Source organism: Salvia hispanica, chromosome 1, assembly GCF_029641045.1.
Source record: "Salvia hispanica isolate PSC_SH4W2 chromosome 1, Shi_PSC_v1, whole genome shotgun sequence".
In the NCBI taxonomy this organism is placed as follows: domain Eukaryota; kingdom Viridiplantae; phylum Streptophyta; class Magnoliopsida; order Lamiales; family Lamiaceae; genus Salvia; species Salvia hispanica.
Genome location: NC_142692.1, coordinates 63319161 through 63343047, shown reverse-complemented (window position 1 = coordinate 63343047; position 23887 = coordinate 63319161). Strand labels below are relative to the sequence as shown.

Genomic DNA, 23887 nt, shown 5'->3' with positions numbered 1-23887 from the left:
AATCATTCAAGCATAATACAATATAGTCTTTACAGTTCTTCATGTCTTTTACTTTCTGCAACAGTATTTTATTTTCCGCATTTTACTTTTCAACAATCTTCTCTCCCGAACTCATGCTTATTTATAAGCCAAATGAGGAACTTCAAGAGGTAGTATAGCCTTAAGACACCTCTTAAAGTTGGTTAGGGGTTACTATTAGGTGAAATAATAAAAGCCTTGTTCCTATGAAAAACCAAAAATCTTGGCTTTACATAACTCACTAACCCCCAACGTTTTTTATAGTATTTGTATCTATCTTTCAAATAACCAAAATCAAGTATATTAAATACCCAGAAATGATATTATAGTATACATCTCTCTCAACCAACTTCATTTAATTCAATTATGAAATGATTAAATGTAGCATGAGATTCCAGTCAAAAGTTGAACCTATACCATTTATTTTTAAAATTTAAATCTATAATTAGCAGAAAAATAATCAGAATCAATAACAGGGCCAAACTAACGTGGATCAAAGTATCAAACCAAATTCCTTACTACAGTTAGCTTGTGTCGAACACAATGTTTGACAGAAATGGGCTTAGAACACTAGGGGGAAGACATACACCTAATAAGAGTGTTATTCTCTTCCTTCATAAAATAAAATTTAGAATTTCTTTTATACGTTTGGTATCATGGAATTGAGCATGCGGAATTGGAATTGGAGGCTACCACAAAATATTTGATTTGAAATTGAATCACAATTACAATTCCTCCCAATTTCATGATATGTTTGAATTCCGTAGATAATTGAAATTTCAAATATTATTAAAATTACACTTTCATACAGTGCACACACATACACACACTACACACATACAACACACCGCACCTACGCACACATACACACCTACACACACATACACACATCTGCGTGTACAGCTGCACACACATACACACACCTACACACACCTGCACACATACACACATCTGCGTGTACAGCTGCACACACATACACACACCTACACACACCTGCACACATACACATACAACACACCTGCACACACACACACACACCTGCACACATACGCACCTGCACAAACACACACATACGCACCTGCGCACACACACACACACTTGCACACACACACACCCACATACTTGCACACACCTGCACACACACACACATACACAGCCACCTGCACATACACACACATACTTGCACACACCTGCACACACACACATACACACACACACACACATACTTGCACACACCTGCACACATACACACACACACACAACACACACCTGCACACATACACTTCCATCACACACCTGCACACAAACAGACACATAAACACACTTGCACACACACACACAACACACATTTTTATAAACTAAAGAAATTAGCCTAAAATGTGAATCACTAGAAGCCCGCAGCATAATGTATAACAATATCGATGAGAGTAAAATATGTTGCTTTATTACTGTAGTGAACTTAAAAATAACATGAAACTGTGGTTTTGATTCAGAATGACTAAATATAGAACTTAGAAAACGAGTCTAGGTGATGGATTTAGCTTCATTTCTCTCAATAAGCTTGATGAAGTTGCGCACAATGGTTTTGCCTTCGCTGGTTATGATACTTTCTGGGTGGAACTGAACTCCCTGCATTTACCCACAAACAAACATCAATCTCAATCGAATCATCACCTAACTATGCAAAGTGCAACAATATACTAAGATTTCGGCCCTAAAATTTCTCATCACTGCTTTTCTATCAACCATCAACGAATCGGAATGTCCAAAACCAACAGGGTGAGGGCACAACGACCCAAGTTGCTAAAAGAGTTCATTGAACTAATATATTTACTTATGCGATGTGGGATGCCACGAGAGGTAAAAGAACTACTTCCAATATAATCTAATGATCATTAAACGATACTTCAGGGTACAGACATTAGATGCAAACTACTCTTGCAAATATGGCAGTATCAAGGAAAATAGTTACCTTTTTCGTGGTCCAAATCAGACCATCAAATGGTAGTTACGCATAACAGACAGAAAAAACACTTTTGTGGCCGATGAAAATGAAGAATATGGCCCGAGTAGAAATTACAAAATGTAAGTGTTACCTGTAGATGCCAGTGCACTTTGTGACGAGCACCCATGATCAGCCCGTTTTCTGTCCATGCAGTAATCTCAAGGACATCACTAGGAAAACTTTCCTTTTCGATAACCAGGCTATGGTATCTACCAGCTGTAAATGGGCTGTACAAAAAAACATAAATATCCCATTCATTCAGTTGATTGATGACAACGACATATTTTATTAGGCAAGGGTTCATTGCAGCTATGCAAAGATACAAGATGCCAAAAAGTTGTGAATTTCATCAGATGTTTGGCACACTCTTTAAATGAAAAGGCGGCATTTCGCAATCTCTAATTGACACGGATTATCTTGACACTTTTGAGTCTTTGACACTCATCCACTTTACAAGGAAAACGTCAGCCGAAACAATATTTTGTACATGAAGTAATTTGGAGGGGGCAATGTTCCAGTTACTCAATTTCATCTGATTACTTGGAGTAAGTCATCTTCATCTCGAGACACTACAGTGATAAGCATTATATGACACAGTCTGCAGATAGCAGTTAGGAGGGACACTACTAACACAGAAAAGGGATATGATGTGTTTATAAGTAGAAGTATCAAATAGCACATTTTTTAATATGTTACCAAATAACTGATGAGTGGACAGGTGAAAGAAACATAGAGGTCATTTAGTATTTATTACTCGATTACCCAATTAAAGTAAGAACTGATTCAGGAATAAACTTCTATGTTGGTAAAGAGAATGTCACGGAAGATAAATATGAAAGCATCCTGTAAAATTTTGATCTTTATCAAAGAAACTATCAGTACTATGAGGATCCTGTTATAATCAAAATTATACTATGATTAATTCGTCTTCCACATTTTAAAGCCAAATGGAATAAATACAAAAAGGAAGCACAAGAAAGGAATACAGTATATATAAAGAAGCCTGCAAACAAGAGGTATATACTGAGATCTGTTACCTAGTAATGTGAATTGCACAATTACAAATATTCAACCTTGACCACCAGAAATGACAATTTATATTGCAGTGTTTACCAATATTGCAAAATATTATATAGAGTAAACTGATTGCTCTTCCAATGATTAATAAGCATATCCACATGAAGAAAGACTTACTTTGATAACCCAGCAAACAAGCCATCTTCCCCAGTCTCATTGTAATAAACAGGAGAAGATTTTCCATGCATCACTCCATAGGGAACTCGCACAATTTTTCCTGCAAACAATAAATCCGGATAAAGACAGAATATCATAATCCAATGTCGATACAATAAGAAAAGAGCAATCCAGAAAAATCTGTTATCTTCTAAAACACATACTACATTCTATAATACTAGAACCTTTCTTATGTGTGAACCCAGTTTTCAGAACCTTAACATGAAAGTAGTTAATCATAAGACCAAACAAGGAACAGTTGTTGGATCTTTTCCATCCTAGCATAAGGTAGGACCCTTGATTTTACGGGGAAAAAAAATTGCTTCCAATCTGCTGTGATATTGAAAGAGCAAACAGAACTATGCTAAAATGACATCATTATTAAAGAAGACAAAAGTTCCCATATTACAAATATCAAACACATTCATAGTCATAATTAATAATCATTATTACTAGAATATAGTTTGTGAAAGTATTATGCATGGTGTAATAACATACAGAAAAGTTAACATTCAGAGTGTTGGATTTTATATGGACAGCAAAGTTGAAGATAACACTGTGTTCAATCTACAGAATGGAGAAAAAGAATTTGTTTCCATTTGTTTCACTTGCTTTTGAACTTGGACCTCGGTTACAAACAGTATGACCTTATTATCCAGTTGCATTTCAACCTTGGGTTTTTACCTTAGTTGATGTTCTACTTTGTGAGAATACTCCACCAATTTACAAAGAGGGGAACACTACAAACAGCAAGAACCTTTTAAATGATGACCTGCTATGGCAATATATAGCCAGCATATCCACATATTAAGACCTACTATTCAAACAATAAATAATGCAAAATTGCGCACCGACCAGAATGGATCACACATAACTTTATTCACAAATGTTTGCAGAAAGAATTGAGGCGCATTAATGTTGCACACCAAAAGGACATTCTTGTTATTAGCTGAATATGTGATCTTCACTACTCCAAAATCAATTCAAGCTTAAGGGCATATTCATGTTATCTCTGAAATCATACACATTGAAGGTGGTCATTTTCTAGTGGAATCCTGCTGACAAAATTCGCCTCACGTCCTTCTCAGATGTAATCGCTCTTTCCTTTTCCTACTGCATCTTTGAAGCTGGCAATTTCAATCCTTTTTCCTTTGTTGTTCTAAATTTGGCTCTTCCTCAGTGACTAATTATTTCAATTTTTTTTATTCTAGAGGACTTAATATAAAGTTTTGGATGAGCAGCAAGTTTCTTCAACCAAAACATTACACCTGTTTGCTTAAATAATCATGCATCAAACCATCCATGGTCATCTTGTCATTAAATATTCTTCTGGTTTAATATAAAGATGTGGTACAGGCTCCCCAAATAACTACAAAAGAATACCATAAAGACTCCTGAAAAAGATGGCCTCGTACATGTTTCGCACGTGTCACTCTACTAGATTTTGTTGGCTGCTGCAGCCATAAAGCAATAGCACCTCCTAACCATTTTTCTGTTCTAGCACCTCTTTCATTTTAATGATATATGTATAGGCCCTACCATCATAAATAGTCTGATGATCACCTAGCAAGTTTAGTATAGTTACCATATTGTGCTCAACATACAAGTCTGATGATCAACTAATCATCAAATGGACACTTAGCGTCTGCGTATTCATCCTTACAACCAACTAAAAAACCATTGTCATATATATTTCAATTTCTTTTTTACTTTTTTCTTTACGTTTAATTAATTTTAAGAAGTTTTTCTTTTATATTTTGACATTATTTTTAAGAATTTCTTCCGTGTTATAAATCTTAGTTATTTTAAACTAGAGGAGTTGTATTTTATGCTTAACAATATACAGCTAGGAATTCTAAAGTGGTGTGGTGTGGGGTCTACTCCTGTGTGTATTTTTTGTCTGAACTTATATAACAATTAAATTTTGACATACTTTGATCTAATTGAAAGTAGGTGTACGAAGTTGGTCTGTGTCCTTCAATATTCTGGCTTTGTCGCTGTTTATGGCTCGTCAAATATGATTATTCATAGCCATATATCGCCATCTCCTTGAGATTAAAATTGTTCAATTTTGAGCCATAGTGATCAATAACACTTGAGAATAAATTTGACTTTGGCCAAGTAAAAGCTACACCAAAAAATTTCACTTCATTTCAAAATTACAAATAAAGGATACAAATGTCACATAAACACGGCAACATAAACTGATAGGTCCTCATTTATTTTTTACTTTATAATGCTTATTAAGAGTTACAAATCAATGATAAACCACCCAATTGTTATCATAACAAGAAGATAGTATTCCTCCTCCTTGAAAGAAAATGTCATTTTGTAAAAAATATTATTGCAATGGGAGATTACCTCCGAAAGCTTCTCCAATGCATTGCAATCCCATGCACACACCAAATACTGGTACAGTTGGTCCAAGTTCCAGCAACGTCTGCAGTGATATTCCTGATTCTTGAGGAGTGCCTTAAATTTCAAGAAAACATTTACTATAAATTAGGTATAAGATTAAATCATCAAAAAAGATTACAACAAAAGGAGAAAACTCAGGTCCTGGTGATATTAATATGCCTCTTGGATTTTTCCTACAAAGAACAATCATAATAGTTATTAACCATATTCAAATCTGCTATTAATTTGCATATTCCTAAACAGGTTGTCATATTGAAACACAATGCACGCTATCAAACCAATTTATCGATCATATAGGATTGCACACACGTACATATATATATATATATATTGCATTTGACTTTATTCTTAATTTGATGATCCATTGGTTCCCTCGTGCATCCTTGTAATTTACTTCTTCGTGATTAATTCCCCTAGCTAATATATACCTCTCCTACAATACTAGACCATGTTTTCGAAATATGGAAATATTACGAAAACTAGCATGTTGTTTGCAACATCAAAACTATCTTATGTGCCACTAGCGTTCTTGGTAATAGACTACTAACAACTATTTCAACAAGAACACTAATATTATCTTACAGCATCAATCAAGTGTATCAAATGTTGAATCAAGCAAAGCCATGCATGTTCATACAGTGCCTACTGCCTACGAGTACTCAGTGATTGCCAAGATTATATTGTTCATATGTTAGTGAATATCTGCATGCATATGAATTGCATTCATGCCATGGTGATGAAACTACGATTGCATTTATTTCAGCTGCAAGAAGCAATTTACTCAATCCCAAATAACATGGAAGCCTCAATTCTTATGGTACATGTATATACATACATATATAGCAGGTTCCTTGTAAGTATAAAGAGAAGTACTTGAACATGAAATTTTGGAAGTCTTCTGTCACTGACACTATCTTTTTGTTTTTTGAGTTAAGTGATTCAGAAAGCTAAAATGACAAAATTATATACTGAAACAAGAAAGCAAAACGTTATGAATCTATTGCATGTCAAAACCGAACAGAGTGGGAAATATTGGGGGGAAATATAAATAAACTTACTAAAAGCCTAAAGTATATGATGCATCAAAAGTGGAACTGAGGGGATTATTAAACAAGGGTTTCTACACGTTTAAAAAGTTGAAATTGAATTTACAGAAAGAATGAAAACTAAAGCACACATAAAAGAAGTAAAACGTGAGATTAAAAATAGCTATTCGGAGTACAAAATTTTGCCATTTCCCTTCTAAGTTCTAATAATTTTAAAAAGAAAAAAAGACGACTAGGAAATGAATAATAATTAAACAAAAAAATCCGCACTCTTTTAGATCATCAACAGTGAGCTCATCGTTTCGGAACACTTCAAATTCACAGCCCAGCTCTCCCATATACTGCCAAAACACCCAAAGATGAACAATTCAAAGTTAAGGAATGGGGGAAAGCAGACAGATCTCATTTTATATAGTACAATTCTAAAAATAATTAAGCTAACAGATTATCAAAATAGAGATTACCTGACAGAGATTATATGTGAAGCTTTCGTAGTAGTCTTCTTATTTGTAGACAACTCGGCGACGGATTGCGCGGCGGTGTTCCGGGAAATCGCCAGCGGTGGTCTGGCGGAGCATGGTGAGAGAGTGAGCGGTGAGTTGCCGAATCGAATCTGAAGGGGAGGGCAATGGGAGGCTGCGAGCTTCTGAGTGACGGAATGAAGGATGACGGTAGCTTGAAGGGAGCTGAAGCGGCGGCGATGATGGCCATGGCGGAGGTGTTGGGAGTTTGGGGGTTTGTGAATTTGATTCCTTGAGGGGTTGAATTTACGCGGGTTTTCTGTGTGGGGGATGTGGGCTCTACGCTCTCGCATATGCTAAGCAGTTAGATGTCGCTATTTCAGCAAACAGCGCTTAAGGTAGTGCGTTTCACCAAACAATTACGACAATGCATTTATTATTATTCGTCCAGACTTAACTGATGGATCTCATTTTCTTACGGGAATTAACAAAGTGATTTTTAGCTAAGTTAAATTAAGAAATACTACGTTCTCACTGAAAAAAAAAGAAAATAAAATAAAATTTCAAAAGATTAAGAGTCAATATTTACTCTCAATTCCACATTGAAATTAGATGATTGGAATTTCAAATATTAATTAAATTACACTTTCATACTGTCCACACACCTGCACCTACACACACATACACAGCTGCGCGCACACACACACATACGTGCACGCACGCGCGCACACACCTGCACAAACATACACACTCATACACAGAACACACAACTGCACATACACACACCTGCACACATACACATATACACTAACATCACAAACCTACACACACACACACACACATAAACACACCTGCACACACACATATACACATATACACACACATTTTTATAAGCTAAAGAAATTAACCTAAAATGTGAATCACTAGAAGCCCGCAGCATAATGCATAACAAAATCAATGACATCAGAGTAAAATATGTTGCTTTGTAACTGTAGTGAACTTAAGAGTAACATGGAACTGTGGTTTTGATTCAGAATGAGTAAATATAGACTTTAGAAAGCGAGTCTAGTGTTTGGATTTTCCTTCGTTTCTCTCGATAAGCTTAATGAAGTTGCGCACGATGGTTTTTCCTTCGCTGGTTATGATACTCTCCGGATGGAACTGAACTCCCTACATTTACCCACAAACAACCATCAATCTCAATCCAATCATCACCTAACCATGCAAAGTGCAACTATATACAACGATTTCGGCCCTAAAATTTCTCATCACTACTTTACTGGCAACCATATACATATCGTAATGCCCTAAACCAACAGAGTGGGGGCACAACGACCCGAGTTGCTAGAAGAATTCAATGAGCTAATATATTTACTTACGCGATGTGGGATGCCACAAGAGGTAAAAGAACTACTTCCCAGTATAATCTAATGATCATTAAACAATACTCCAGGGTACAGACATAAGATGCAAACTACTCTTGCAAATATGGCAGTATCAAGGAAAATAGTTACCTTTTTCGTGGTCCAAATCAGACCATCAAATGGTAGTTACGCATAACAGACAGAATAAACATTTTTGTGGCCGATGAAAATGACAGAATATGGACACCCGAGAGGAAATTACAAAATGTAAGTGTTACCTGTAGATGCCTGTGCACTTTGTGACGAGCACCCATGATCAGCCCGTTTTCTGTCCATGCAGTAATCTCAAGGACATCACTGGGAAAACTTTCCTTTTCGATAACCAAGCTATGGTATCTACCAGCTGTAAATGGGCTGTACAAAAAAACATAAATATCTCATTCATTCAGTTAATTGATGACAACAACATATTTTATTGATGACATTGCAGCTATGAAAAGATGCCAAAAGTTGTGAATTTCATCAGATGTTTGGCACACAAATGAAAAGGCGGCATTTCGCACTCTATAATTGACCCGCATTATCTTGACACTTTTGACACAAATCCATTTCACAAGGAAAACGTCAACCGAAACAATATTTTGTACATGAAGTAATTTGAAGGGTGCAATATTCCAGTTACCCAATCTCATCTGATTACTTTGAGTAAGTCATCTTCATCTCGAGACACTACAGTGGAAAGCATTATATGACACAGTCTGCAGACAGCAGTTAGGAGGGACACTACTAACACTGAAAAGGGATATGATGTGTTTAATATCACATTTTTTAATATGTTACCAAAGAATTGATGAGTGAACAGGTGAAATAAACATAGAGGCCATTTAGTATTTATTACTCCCCAATAAAAGTAAGAATCATTCAGGAATTAATTTCTATGTTGGTAAAGATTCAGAAGAATGTCATGGAAGATAAATACGAAAGCATCCTGTCAAATTTTGATCTTTATCAGAGAAACTATCAATACCCTGAGGATTTATGCTATCATTAAAGCATCTTCCACATTTTAAAGCCAAACTGGAATACACATACTCCCTCCGTCCCATAGTAGATGGCACACTTGGGAAGTGGCACAGAATTTTAGGAGATGTTGTTTTGTGTGTTGAGTGGAGAGAGAAAATAGTATATTCATTAATGTGAGAGGGAACTTTTTCCAAAAAAGGAAATGTGACATGTTTTGTGGGACAAACTAAAAAGGAAAGTGTGACATCTATTATGGGAAGGAGGGAGTAGTATATATAAAGAAGCCTGCAAACGTGAGGTATATCCTGAGATCTATTACCTAATAATGTGAATTGCACACTTACAAATATTCAACCTTGACCATCAAAAATGACAATTTATATTGCGGTGTTTACCAATAGTGCAAAATATTACTATATAGGAACTGATTGCCCTTCCAATGATTAATAAGAACATCCACATGAAGAAAGACTTACTTTGATAACCCAGCAAACAAGCCATCTTCTCCAGTCTCATTGTAATAAACAGGAGAAGATTTTCCATGCATCACTCCATACGGAGCTCGCACAATTTTTCCTGCAAACAATAAAGCCAGATAAAGACAAAATATCATAATCCAATGTCGAGACAATAAGAAAAGTGCAATCCAGAAATATCTGCTATCTTCTAAAACACATCACTACATTCTATAATACTAGAACCTTTCTTATGTGTCAGTCCAAAATTCAGAACCTTAACACGAAAGTAGTTAATCATAAGACCAAACAAGGAACAGTTGTTGGATCTTATCCATCCTAGCATAAGGTAGGACCAGACCCTTGATTTTGTGGGGAAAAAAATTTGCTTCCTGTCTGCTGTGATATTGAAAGAGCAAACAGAACTATGCTAAAATGACAGCATTATTAAAGAAGACAAAGTTCCCATATTACAAATATCAAACACATTCATCGTCATAATTAAAAATCATTATTACGAGAATATAGTTTGTGAAAGTATTACGCATGGTGTAAGAGTATTCAGAAAAGTTAACATTGAGAGCGTTGTATTTTATATGGACAGCAAAGTTGAAGATAACACTTCATTTAATATACAGATTGGAGAAAAATAATGCATTTCCATTTGTTTCACTAGCTTTGGAACTTGAACCTCGTTTACAAACAGTATGACCTGACCTCATTATCCAGCTGCATTTCAACATTGGGTTTTTTTACCTTAGTTGATTTTCTACGTTGTGAGAATACTACACCAATTTACAAAAAGGGGAATACTACAAACAGCAAAAACCTCTTAAAAGATGACCCGCTATGGCAATATATAGCCAGCATAGCTACCTATTAATACCTACTCCCTCCGTTCCATAGTAATAGAGGCATTCCATTTTGCACGCTCGTTTTGAAAAAATAATTATAAATAGTTAAAGTGGTGAAAAAGTAAAATAAGAGAAAGAATAATGTAGAGAAGAGTCTTATCTATAATATTCTCTCTCTTACTTTACTTTTTCTCCACTTTAACTATTTATAATTATTTTTTCAAAATGAGTGCGCAAAATGAAATGCCTCTATTACTATGGAACGGAGGGAGTACTATTCAAGCAATAAATAGTGCACAATGCAACCGACTACAATGGAACACACATAACTTTATTCACAAATGTTTGTAGAAAGAATTAAGGTGTATTAATGTTGCACCCACCACAGAAATACCAAAAGGACATTCTTGTTATTAGCTGAATATGTGATCTTCACTACTCCAAAATCAATTCAAGCTTAAGGGCATATTCATGTATCTCTGAAATCCTACACATTGAAGGTGATCTTTATCTAGTGGAATCCTTCTGACAAAATTCTCCGCACGTCCTTCTCAGATGCAATCGCTCTTTCCTTTTCCTACTGCATCTTTGAACCTGGAAATTTCAATCCTTTCTCCTTCCTCTGTTATACAAAATTTGGCTATTCCACATTCACTTATTATTATTTCATTTTTTTATCCTAAGGACTTGATTATAAAGTTTGAATGAGCAGAAAGTTTCTTCAACTAAAACATTACACCTATTTGCTTAAATAGTAATGCATCAAACCATTCATGGTCATCTTGTCATTAAATACTCTTCTGGTTTAATATAAAGATGTGGTACAAGCTCCCCTATAACTACAAAAAGAATACCATAAAAGACGCCTGAAAAGATGGCCTCGTACATGTTTTGCACGTGTCACACTACTAGATTTTGTTGGCTTATGCAGCCATAAAGCATCAGCACCTCCTAACCGTTTTTCTGTTCTAGCACCTCTTTCATTTAGATGATATATGTATAGCAGCCTACCAATCTACCATCATAAATAGTCTGATGATCACCTAGCAAGTTTAATATAGTTACCACATTGTGCTCAACATACAATTGAAACTAATCATCAAATGGCCACTTAACGTCTGCATATTCATCCTTACGACCAAAGATAGAACCATCTTCATATATATTTCAATTTCTTTTTTACTTTTTCCTTTACTTTAATTAAATTTTAGAAGTTCTAGTTCTATCATATATTTTTCTTTTATATTTTGACATCATTTTTAAGAACTTCTGTGTTATAAAAATCTAAGTTATATTACACTAGAGGAGTTGTATTTAATGTAGAACAATATACAGCTACAAATTCTAAAGTGGTGTGGTGTGGGGTCTACTGCTGTGTGTATTTTTGTCTGAACTTATTTAACAATTAAATTTGACATACTTTGATCCAATTGAAATTAGGTGTACAAAGTTGGTTTGTGCCCTTCAATATTCTGGCTTTGTCGTTGCCTATGGCTCGTCAACTATGATCATTCGTAGCCATAGATCATCATCTCCTTGAGATTAAAATTGTTCAATTTTGAGCCTTAGTGATCAATAACACTCGACTTTGGTCAAGTAAAAGCTACACCAAAAAATTTCACTTCAATTTCAAAATTACAAATAAAGGATACAAATGTCACATAAACACGGCAACCTAAACTGATAGGCCTTCATTGAAACTTGCTTTATAAAATGCTTTTCAAGAGCTATGAGTTACAAATCAATGATAAACCACCCAATTGTTATCACATCAAGGAAATAGTATTCCTCCTCCTTGAAAAGAAAATGTCATTTTGTAAAAAATATGATTGCAGTGGGAGATTACCTCCAAATGCTTCTCCAATGCATTGCAATCCCATGCACACACCAAATACCGGTACAGTTGGTCCAAGTTCCAGCACCGTCTGCAGTGATATTCCTGAATCTTGAGGAGTGCCTTAAATTTCAAGTAAACATTACTATAAATTAGGTACTCCATAAGATTAAATCATCAAAAAAGTTTACAACAAAAGGAGTAAACTATTACCAGGTCCAGGTGATATTAATATACCTCTTGGATTTTTCCTACAAAGAACAATCATAATTGTTATTAACCATATTCAAATCTGATAACTAATTAGCATATTCCTAAACAGGTTGTCATATTGAAACATAATGCACTCTATCAAACCAATTTATCGATCACATAGGATTACACACGCGTACATATATATATTGCATTTGACTTTATTCTTAATTCAATGATCCATCGGTCCCTCGTGCATCCTTTTGATTTACTTCTTGGTGATTCATTCCCCTAGATAATATATACCTCTCCTTCAATACTAGACCTAGTTTTCGAAATATGGAAATATTACGGAAACTAGTATGTTGTTTGCAACATCAAAGCTCTCTTATGCACCACTAGTGTTCTTGCTAATAGGCCACTACCAACCATTTCAACAAGAACACTAATATTATATTACAGCATCAATCAAGTGTATCAAATGTCGAATCAAGCAAGGCCATGTGTGTTCGTACAGTGCCTACTTCCTACGAGTAATCAGTGATTGTCAAGATTATATAGTTTGTATGTTAGTGTATATCTGCATGCATATGTATTGGATTCATGTCATGGTGATGAACTAGGATTGCATTTATTTCAGCTGCAAGAAGCAACTTACTCATTTCCAAATAACATGTAGTAATTCTTTTGGTACATATATTATAGCAGATTCCATGCAAGTATAAAGAGAAGTACTTGAACATGAATCATGAAATGTTGGAGGTCTTCTGTCACTGCCACTATCTTTTTGTTTTTTGAATTAAGATTCAGAAAGTTAAAATGACAAAATTATAAACGGAAACAAGAAAGAAAAACGTTATGAATCTATTGCCTGTCAAAACCGAACAGAGTGGGAAATATTGGGGGAAAAGATAAATAAACTTTACTAAAAGCCTAAAAAGTACTCATATGATGCATCAAAATTGGAACTGAGAGAAAAAAGGGGTACGTAGGGGATTATTAAACAAGGGTTTCTACACGCTTAAAAGGTTTAAATCGAATTTACAGAAACAATGAAAACTAAAGCACACATAAAAGAAGTAAAACGTGAGATTAAAAATAGCTATTCGAGTTGCAAAAGAAAAAACGCTGCATAATTAGTAGTACTACAGAATTTTGCTTTTTTCTCTTCTAATAATTAATAAGAAAAAAAAGACCGACTAGGAAATGAATAATAATTAAATAAAAAAATGCAAAAAATCCGCACTCTTTCAGATCATCAACAGTGAGCTCATCGTTTCGGAACACTTCAAATTCACAGCCCAGCTCTCCCATATACTGCCAAAACACCCAAAGATGAACAATTCAAAGTTAAGGAATGGGGGGAAACAGTCAGATCTCATTTTAAATACTAATTCTAAAAATAATTAAGCTAACAGATGATCAAAATAGAGATTACCTGACATAGATTATATGTAAAGCTGTCGTAGTTGTCGATAACCACGATCGGTTTAGTCCTATTATTCAGAGACAACTCAGCGACGGATTCCGCGGCGGTGTTACGGGAAATCGCCAGCGGTGGTCTGGGCGGAGCAGAGTGAGAAAGTGCGCGGTGAGTTGCCGAATCGAATCTGAAGGGGAGGGCAACGGGAGGCTGCGAGTTTCTGAGTGACGGAACAGAAGATGATGGTAGCCTGATGGAAGCTGAAGCGGCGGCGAGGATGGCCATGGCGGAGGCGTTGGAGGTGAGAGAGAGAGAGCAGTGAGGTGTGAGAGTTTGGGGGTTTGTGAATTTGATTCCTTCAGGGGTTGAATTTACGCGGGTTTTCTGTTGTGGGCTCTTGTCGCATATGTTAACTAAGCGGTTAGATATCGCTATTCAGCGAACAGCGCTTTTAAGGTAGTGCGTTTTACCAAACAATTTTGGTACGACAATGCATTTAATTTTATTCGCCCATACTTAACTGATGGATGTCATTTTGTTATGGGAATTAACAAATTGAGTTCTAGCTAACAAATATGAAACAAATTAAATTCTTCAAAAGATTTAAGAGTATTTTTTTCCAAAAATATGAATTGTGTCACTTAATTTGGTATCTTAATAAAGAATACACGTTACTTACTTTGGGATGGAACTCGGAAGTAGTATACTATATTGGTAGTTGATTTGTTTTGGAAAGGTTAGCCATGTTATCATATGTACGGGTAAAACTGGAATGAGTAAATCTAACAGTAAAACAAAATATAGGAGTACTTCAAATTGGATAAGTTTGTCTTGTTATAGTTAAGCATGGGTATATGTAGGGATGTCAATCGGTCTAACCCGTTCGGGTTCGGGTCAGCCCACTCGGCTCGCCGGGCTATTTGGGTGCGGGCCGTTCGGGTTATGGATTTTTTTGGTCATAAATTTTCAACCCTAATCCTAACCCGCCAGGTTTTGGCTAACCCATCGGACTATTCGGGCCTAAAAGCTTTCGAAAATAATCTCTTGTATCAAAATTTTCTTCTATAAAATGATTTTAAATTTTAGATACTTTTTTTATTTTTAGTTTGGAATCATATAAAATCTTCAAATTCTTATAGTTTTCTTCAATAATACTTGAAAAGAAACCTTTCATCTCGATCAACTACAACATAAATTAAAGCTTGTGTTCGTGTCATTATTATGACATTGTTCGTAACTAATTCTTTATGAAAATAAAAAATCATATCTTACAAGAATCATTATTAAAATGATAAATATATTGAGATTTTGATGGGTTAGTTCTTAATTTTGTCTTGATTGGCTATGGTGGTGGTAAGACATGAGACGGTGCAATAATAAGTTGAGGTGGAACTTGAAAGCTGATATTGTGGGATCGAGTGAAAGTGTATTTTTAAATAATTTTGTTTAAAAGTGTATTTTTGAATAATTTACTTATAAATAGGGGCTTTACGTAATAATTTATGTTAAATTTGGACAATATTAAAATTTTATAGAAAAATAATACTAAAAGAATAGTTTTAGTGAGGGCTTGAGACTCTTGTGAATACCATATGCGTCCACCAGTGAATAGGGGTGGCAAATCGTGCGTGTTGTGTCGTTATCGTGTCACACGATAACGACACGAAACGATAACAACAAACACAAACACGACCTGTTAAGAAAACTCTAAACACAAACACGAACACGACCCAACTATCCTCAGACACGAACCCATTAACGACACAAACCGCTTCAGGTCAACACGACACGATAACAACACATATATGAGACGACACAATAATGACACTATATACATAAATTTCACCAAATTAGCATTAAATACACAGAATTTTAATAATTTTTTATTATTATGGCTGGCCATAATGTGGCCATTTAGCATCACCCTAATAATAATATTATAATCTATTAGTATTATTTCTACTATTAAATTTTAAATTTTAATTTTAAAATTCTGAAATTTTAAATTTTAATTTTAAAATTTTGAAATTTTAAATTTTTAAAATTTTAAAATAAATAAAATAATAGTAATATTATAATATATTAATATTATTTCTTAACGTGTAACACGAACACGACACGAAGTTTTCGTGTCATTATCGTGTCGACACGATAAGGACACGAACCCAGTAAGCCTTGACACATATCCATTAATTTCGTACGTGTTCGTGTCGTGCCAAAAATTGTCAGCCCTACCCGTGATGATGTACACTACACCAATATGAAACTGCATTCAAGACTTTGAGGACGTTGGACGCACGTCACGCCAAATCACCTATTGAGAACACAGCCAGTAGTAAACTCTCTTATAGCTTCTCCATTTTCTAAGAGCATCTCAGCGGGCTCTTGTTCGTCCGTGCCGCTGGCACGGACTGCCGTTGTCTGCCGCTGTGAGCCGTCCGTCCGTGCCAGTGGCACGACGCTGCTCTTAAATAAGAGCACGTCCGTGCTACTAATGATTTAATTATGTATTTTAATTTTTAGGATTTTAATTATGTATTTTTATTTTTTAGGATTTGAATTATGTAATTTTTATTTTTTAGGATTTAAATATGTCATTTTTATATTTTAATGTAGTTTTATATTGTAGACATGTTTTTAGTAATTGAAATATTTAAATTGAATATTCGAATGGTAGGACCCTTGAGCTTGTCCTTGCAGAAGAGCATGAATGTGGGTGTTGTGCTCTTGCCTAAGGACAAGGAGTAAAAGTGAGCACGGGTCCACCTCTGTACTCTTATTTAAAAGCACGGATGAGGATGCTCTAATTGACAATATTGCTCTCTCAGTTCACACCAAATGCCTTTTTAGTACTATATAGCTAGTTAGAGTCAACTAAAGTACTACTCCCTTCCTCCCACAAAAGATGTCATACTTTCCTTTTTAGTTTGTCTCACAAAAGATGTCACATTTCCCTTTTTGGAAAAAAATCTCTCTCACATGAATATAAAAATTATATTTTCTCTCTCTATTTCACACATAAAACAAAACCTCCTAAAATCTTGTGGCGTCCCACAAGTGTGACATCTTTTGTAGGCCGGATGGAGTACTTATCATACTTTTAAAAAATTGCTAAGATATTTTTAGCTACAAATGTTTCTAGCTAATTTCAATTAATTTAGTAATATAAGTTGCATTTCTTATTTTATATAGTACTATATACATATTAAATTTCTAGTATTTTCGAAAACCGATTTTGTTGTAAAATTTGTGATTTCTCAAACTCATCCCCAAACTTTGAAATTTTTTCTAGTTGACTCAACCTTTCTTTATCCAATTTCATATGCCAAAAACATAATGTTATTCTTGGAGAATGCTCTTCGATCATTTTCTTGATTTTCTTCGTTACTCTTTTATGTTTAAGAGAGATTCACAAATTTCTTGTTAGAGCATCCGCAACCCGGCTCTTAACCGCTTCTTTCTCGTCTCACCGAGACGAGATGGCTAAGAGGCCGGGCTGCAAGCCTCCCAGCTCCATAATATCTTGCCAGGGGGAGAAATTTTAGAGACAGCTCGCCATGCGCCCCCCACGTGGCGAGCTTGGATTGGGCAGTGACACTTGCCGACCCGCGAGTAAACATCTTTTATTACCGTTTTTTATTTTTAAAAAAACAGAATAATTCAAAAAAATAACAAAATTAATTAAAATTTCCCAATTTCCCAGAATTAAAAAATCGGTTTTAATTAAATCAAATTTTCAAACATTCATTTTTTCAAAAAAAAGTAGCCGTTAACGTTAATTAAGTTTTTAAATTTTTTATGATTTTAATTTGTAATTTCAGGTATTTTAATTAATGTTTTCTAATTGAAATGTTTTTGAAATCATTTTTCTTTTTATTTGAAGAAATGAAATAGTTAAGAGATGAGATGAGTTGGAGATGGGGATGGAGATAAAGGGTTGCAAGTGCTATCTCTTGATGAAGAGATGGAATCAGAAGTGGTGTGGGACCATAAATAATATAGAGATGAAATGAATTGGAGATAGAATGGAGATAGGGTTGTAGTCTCGTAGAGTCTCTTAATTTAATTTCTGCTAGTAGATTAAGCTTCTTTTCTTAACTTGAGCTTGATTCAGCTTTTTTTTTTCTTCACAACACTCCTCAATTATGGACACGGCAACATCCATCATCTTGTTGAGCATCTTCAATTATCATTTTGGAATCCGCAGAGTTTCACTCTTCTTCATCTATAATTCCAGACGTGTCAAGAGTCCAACTTTTTCATTATTTAGAGCGTCTCCAATGGCGGACGTCGCGGTAGGACGTCGCCGACTTCCGATCGGACGTCCGCCGTAGTGAAGAAGAAGGGCGCCCACGCCCGTCCCCAACGCCCGTCGGATGGGCTCGGACGTCTGACCCACGGGCGGGCGGACGTCCGCCACAGTGGGGAGGTCGGACGTCCGATTTTATATATACATATATATATATATTTTTTTAAAAAAAAAAACTCTATAAATAGGGCTCGTTGAACTTCATTTCATTCACACCACTTGTGTTGACAAGTTTCTCTCTCTAAATCTACAAATTTCATTTCTACTACAATGGAGTACAATAGGAACTCCCCCACCATGAGAGGAGGAAACACACCCACGTTTCCCACCGGAACGGAGGGAAACTTTGCGGGGATGAATCCCCAGATGGCAGGGATGAATCCCCAAATGGCGGGGATGAATCCCCAGATGGCAGGGATGAATCCCCAAATGGCGGGGATGGCGGGGATTAGGGGTGAGCATTCGGGTTTCGGTTCGGTTTTTCGCCCAAACCGAACCAAACCCGAAAAATCGAATTTAGGCTAAAATTGAAACCGAACCGAACCGAAAAACCGAAAATCGAAAAAACCGAAAACCGAACTTAAAAAATCGAACCAAACCGAAAAAACCGAAATTTCAAAACAAAACCGAAAAACTGAAAAAAATAGTATATTTTAATATATCTAATTTATTTTATTTTATATATACTAATAGAATATAAATATATATAATATAAAATTAATATAATATATATAATATTTATTATATAAAAATATATTAGAAGAATATATATTATATATATGATATAATATACTAAATTAATAGGATAAAAATATATAATAATATATTTAAAATATAATTCGGTTTTTCAGTTTTTTTTTCGCCCAAACCGAACCGAACCGAAAAACCGAAAAAACCGAACCGAATTTTAAATTTTCGGTTTGGTTCGGTTCGGATATTCGGTTTTCGGTTATTTTGCTCACCCCTAGCGGGGATGACTCCCCAAATATTCTACAATATGTACAATTGGATGAGTCAGATGGGTGGAATGATGACCGGGGCAGCGGGGATGAGCGGTATGCCGCCAAATATGGCGGGGGATGGGCGGTACGCCGCCAAATATGGTGGTGGGTGGGTCGATGCAGCACAGGAGCCCGAGGACGCCTAGGGAATCTGTCTATCGCCCATATATAGATTTGTTGATCGATGATTCCCCTAGTACTGTTCCGGAGACTCAGTACGCCGGCATCGAGACTTTCTCTTTTGAGGAGCTGGGAGCGGAGTTGGGGCTATCGCCGATCCGTGAGACTCCCGATGAGGCGGAGCCTGCTGCAAGGGGCAGGAGCAAAGACAAGGGCAAAGCCAGGGGCGGGGGTAGGGGCAAGGGCAAAGCCCCGAGCTCTTCCTCGCACACGGAGGCGGAGGAGGAGGAGGAGGAGGGTGAGGATGAGCGGGAGAAGAGGACGATCTGGACCTGTGGGAAAATGCCGCGCTTGCGAAGGCCTGGATCGGTGTAGTAGAGGATCCCTATGTCGGGCCGAACCAGTATGTTGACCGATTGTGGCATCGCATTAGTGAGGCCTACCTCATACTCAAACCGTCTGGGGCGAAGCCTCGCACTCCCGAGCAATGCCAGAAACAGTGGCTTCGGTTGAGGCCTAAGCTCAGTCGTTTTGCCGCCCTCTACCAAAACAACATGCGCATGGCAACCAGCGGCATGTTTAAGGATGATGTGAAGAAACGAGCCTTGGCCCAGTACCCCGACAAAGAATTGAAGTTCAAAGATTTTGACCAATGGGAGGCCTTTCTCGTGGTCAGGGAATCGCAAAAGTTTTGTGCAGGTGTCGACTCGGGCTGGAAGCGGACGAAGATCAACTCTTCTAGTGAGTACAGCAGCAGTGTTGGTTCACACGAGTTCCTCGAAGCCGAGGAAGTGGCCCCGCTACCACGATCAGACTCTCGCTGTCGTCGTCGTCCGATGGGGCAAAAGGCTGCGCAGCGGATGGCGAGGGGAAGCGGCAGCGGGTCCTACGAGGTCGAATCGGAGGCCCCTAAAGGCCCAGGTATGAACGACCGTCTCGCCCGCGCGCAGCTAACGAAGACCCTGATGCAGAGCATGAATAGGTGGTTTAGCACGCACGATCCTGTGTACAAAAGGATGTGCAAGGATGTGATCGATGCATGTCGGCGCGATTTAGGAATGCCACCCATTGATGATTATGGCGTCGAGATTGGGGGCGGGGACGTTGGAGGCGGCAGCGGCACGGGCGACGGGACGAGGACGAGGAGGAGTGAGAGCCGAGGGTTGTATTTTTTGACTTTTTATAATTTTGTAATTTTTAGGTATTATGTAATTTTATTTTTAAATTATGTAATTTTTTTTAATTATGTAATTTTTTTCAAGTATTATGTAATTTTTTTAATGAAGTATTAGAATTTTCCCGTATTATGTGTCGACATTTTAATTCCGTAAATAAAAAAGTCTATAAATTGAATAATTGCGGGAAGTCCTAGTGGATGTCCTAATGATGTGGCAGTAAAATGGGAAGTCCTAGTGATGACGTGGCAGAAAGTTTTTGTGGAAAGTTCTAGTGGAAGTCCTAGTGGAAGGGGCGCCACCGGAGACGCTCTTAGAGCAACCAATGCTTCCACGTTCAATTCATTATCATCTATCAATATTCCAATTGTAAACCACACGGCTCTATGTGCTGCAATAGACTTCAAACACTCTTTAGGCCACTAGTTTTAGACTCTTGGATGGAATATGGATGTATTGGGTGTGCAAAAGTGTATGAAATGTGACCCAAGAGATTCCAAAAGATGTAAATTTCGAGCTTTAAGCCCCTTTATATAGTTAGGGATAGATTTGGCTTTAAAATGCAACAAATCTAGATCATTCATATGGCCCGCATCATTCTAGCTAGTCGTTGGGTTCGCATCTCTTGTGAATTCAGCGGGTTGCTAGTAATTTTCTGTTTTCTCCGATTTTACGGCAAGTCAAAGGGTCATTAGAGGTCTTCTGAATCTCGGCTTCATCCCATTGGATCAATGAGATGGCACTGCATGTCAAGTTAGCAGATTGTTGGCTTGTATCAGTACTTCAATAGCATCCCAAGCGTGTCGTTGAGTTGGACAACTGCGAATCCAACGGGTCATTGGGCCTCTTCTTTCCTCTATTTTGACTCAAAATTTAACCTTAATATATTTCGGACCTATTTTACGTCTCCTTTATCAAAATCTCAACGGAATTGAATCTATTCATCCAAATTCGAATCACAAGCTATAAAGTTTCCATATTTTTTTAGTATAGTTAATTATTAACACAACACTTCATATTCAGCAATTCCCACTATAAGAAAAGGAAGTTGGACTTTATATCATTCCCATTGATTTCTAAGTTCCATTTATTTTTTGCTAACCAATCTATTTATCAATTCTATTTATGGACTCTATTTATTTTAGAGTTAATTTTCATTAAAATTACTTCTTCTGTAGTATTTACAATTCTGATTCATGTTTAGAACATTAAATATTAAACCCAAATATTTGGTTCGATCGAGAATTTGATTTGATAAATGAAATTACAGCGCAACGTACTTTTGTCTATATAGTTGTGGTCCTTGCATTTATTTTATTTAACTTATTTTCGTGCAACTGGTCCCTAATATTATTATAATGGAAAATGATTTTGTTGGTTTAATTATTTTACAAAGTTGGGAAGAAAACCACGACATTTTGCTAATTAAAAATAAGCAAGTTCTCAAAGTCGCACAAGAATTAGGAACCTCAATTACTGGCGGAGCCAAACTTTTTACTCATCAATACCAACTTATTGTACCTTCACAAACCTAAAGTCAAAAAACACAGTACTCCCTCCGTCCCAATAATTTGGGACACTTTGACTCGGCACAGATTTTAAGAAATTTAATGGAAAGTGAGTTGAAAAAGTTGGTGGGACGTGGGTCCTACTTTTAAGTATTAGTTTTATAATAAAATGTGAATATGAATGAGTTAGTGGAATATGAGGTCCACTACCAAAAATGGTAAAAGTGAAGTGGGACAAATTATATGGGACGGACCGAAATGGAATACTGGGACGAATTATCCGGGACGGAGGGAGTAATAAATTTATTTACAAATATAGTAGGAGTACTAGCCAGTACTACTTCCTCTTATAATTTGTCATCATTTGACATGATACGGGTTATAAGAAATGTATAGAAAATAGGTTGAAAAAGTTAGTGACATATGAGTCATAATTTTATATATTAGTTTTATTTTAAAATATGAGTGAAAATGAGTTAGTGGAATGTTGTGTTAACTACCAAAAATGGTATATTAAAAGTGACAGGTGACAAATTTTTTGAGATGAACGGAAATGAAAATAAGTGATAAATTTTGAGAGAATATAATTTAAATTTTGAGTTCGTTACAACATTAAAAATGAGAGCATACAAGACAACCCCATAATATTTATCTTCTTCCAAAATAACATGTCAATGGAACTCTAAAAATCAGCTTCTTTAATTTTCCTAGAATTTAGTTATATTGGCTTCACAAATCATTTTACTCAGTTATGAAATGTCGCATTTTTACTTTCCAAGGATTTGTCATGAACACAAAGCAAGTACGTTGTAACTATGAATTGTGTCAGGAAAATGGGCTTTTGGCATCATTGTGGATTTGTCCATTTCAATTATTTATACACAAAATTTACAGTTTAATAGGAGTAGTATATGAATGATTCTAATAAATAATGTTTTTGTAATTTAAAGCGGAAACAGATTAGACGGCTATACTATACTAGTTGTAGAATACAATTTCACATGCAATTCTAATTAAGGACTTACACAATAATAAATCAAGATAGTCGTATACCATCTCCCCTCCCCTACCAATATATATCGAATTGACAAATTTGGCCTTCTTCTCACAAAATCCATTTTTTGTTTTGGATCAAATCATATTCAAACTACAAAATTTAAAGCAAACCTAGTAGTTAACTCCACTAGTACCATTTAGTGATAAATCTATCTATTGTAATGTTGGACATTTAAAAAGAGTTATTTTTTGTTAATTTGATTAGTATTGATATTTTGGTACAATACCAATATTGAATACAGAAAATATCATATCATAAATACATTAAAATTTCGGTTATATTTTCATTCCTATAAGTTGGTATACAGTAGTAGAGTATATTTTTTTTCTACGCTAATAAATTCGTTTTGATTTTCTTTGAAAGAGCACCAGCACCAGAGTTCTGTAACAAA

General features: G+C 36.0%; 1 protein-coding gene and 1 pseudogene across 2 annotated transcripts; both read right to left on the bottom strand.

Moving 5' to 3' along the window:
• Positions 1 to 1421: 1421 nt before the first annotated feature.
• On the bottom strand, positions 1422 to 7534 carry LOC125220244 (anthranilate synthase beta subunit 1, chloroplastic-like; annotated as a pseudogene). Its single transcript, XR_016134347.1, has 8 exons — positions 7324 to 7534; positions 7185 to 7219; positions 6991 to 7061; positions 5809 to 5847; positions 5618 to 5751; positions 3218 to 3317; positions 2115 to 2250; positions 1422 to 1647 (listed from the first exon to the last, which is right to left on the bottom strand). The product of XR_016134347.1 is annotated as an anthranilate synthase beta subunit 1, chloroplastic-like (transcript).
• A 610-nt stretch (positions 7535 to 8144) lies between these two features.
• LOC125224045 (anthranilate synthase beta subunit 2, chloroplastic-like) lies at positions 8145 to 14688 on the bottom strand. Its single transcript, XM_048127388.2, has 7 exons — positions 14342 to 14688; positions 14150 to 14220; positions 12925 to 12962; positions 12724 to 12834; positions 10045 to 10144; positions 8824 to 8959; positions 8145 to 8351 (listed from the first exon to the last, which is right to left on the bottom strand). The coding sequence occupies exons 1-7, from the start codon at positions 14609 to 14611 to the stop codon at positions 8247 to 8249; spliced, it is 831 nt and encodes a 276-aa protein (XP_047983345.1). The 5' UTR covers positions 14612 to 14688; the 3' UTR covers positions 8145 to 8246.
• Positions 14689 to 23887: the final 9199 nt, after the last annotated feature.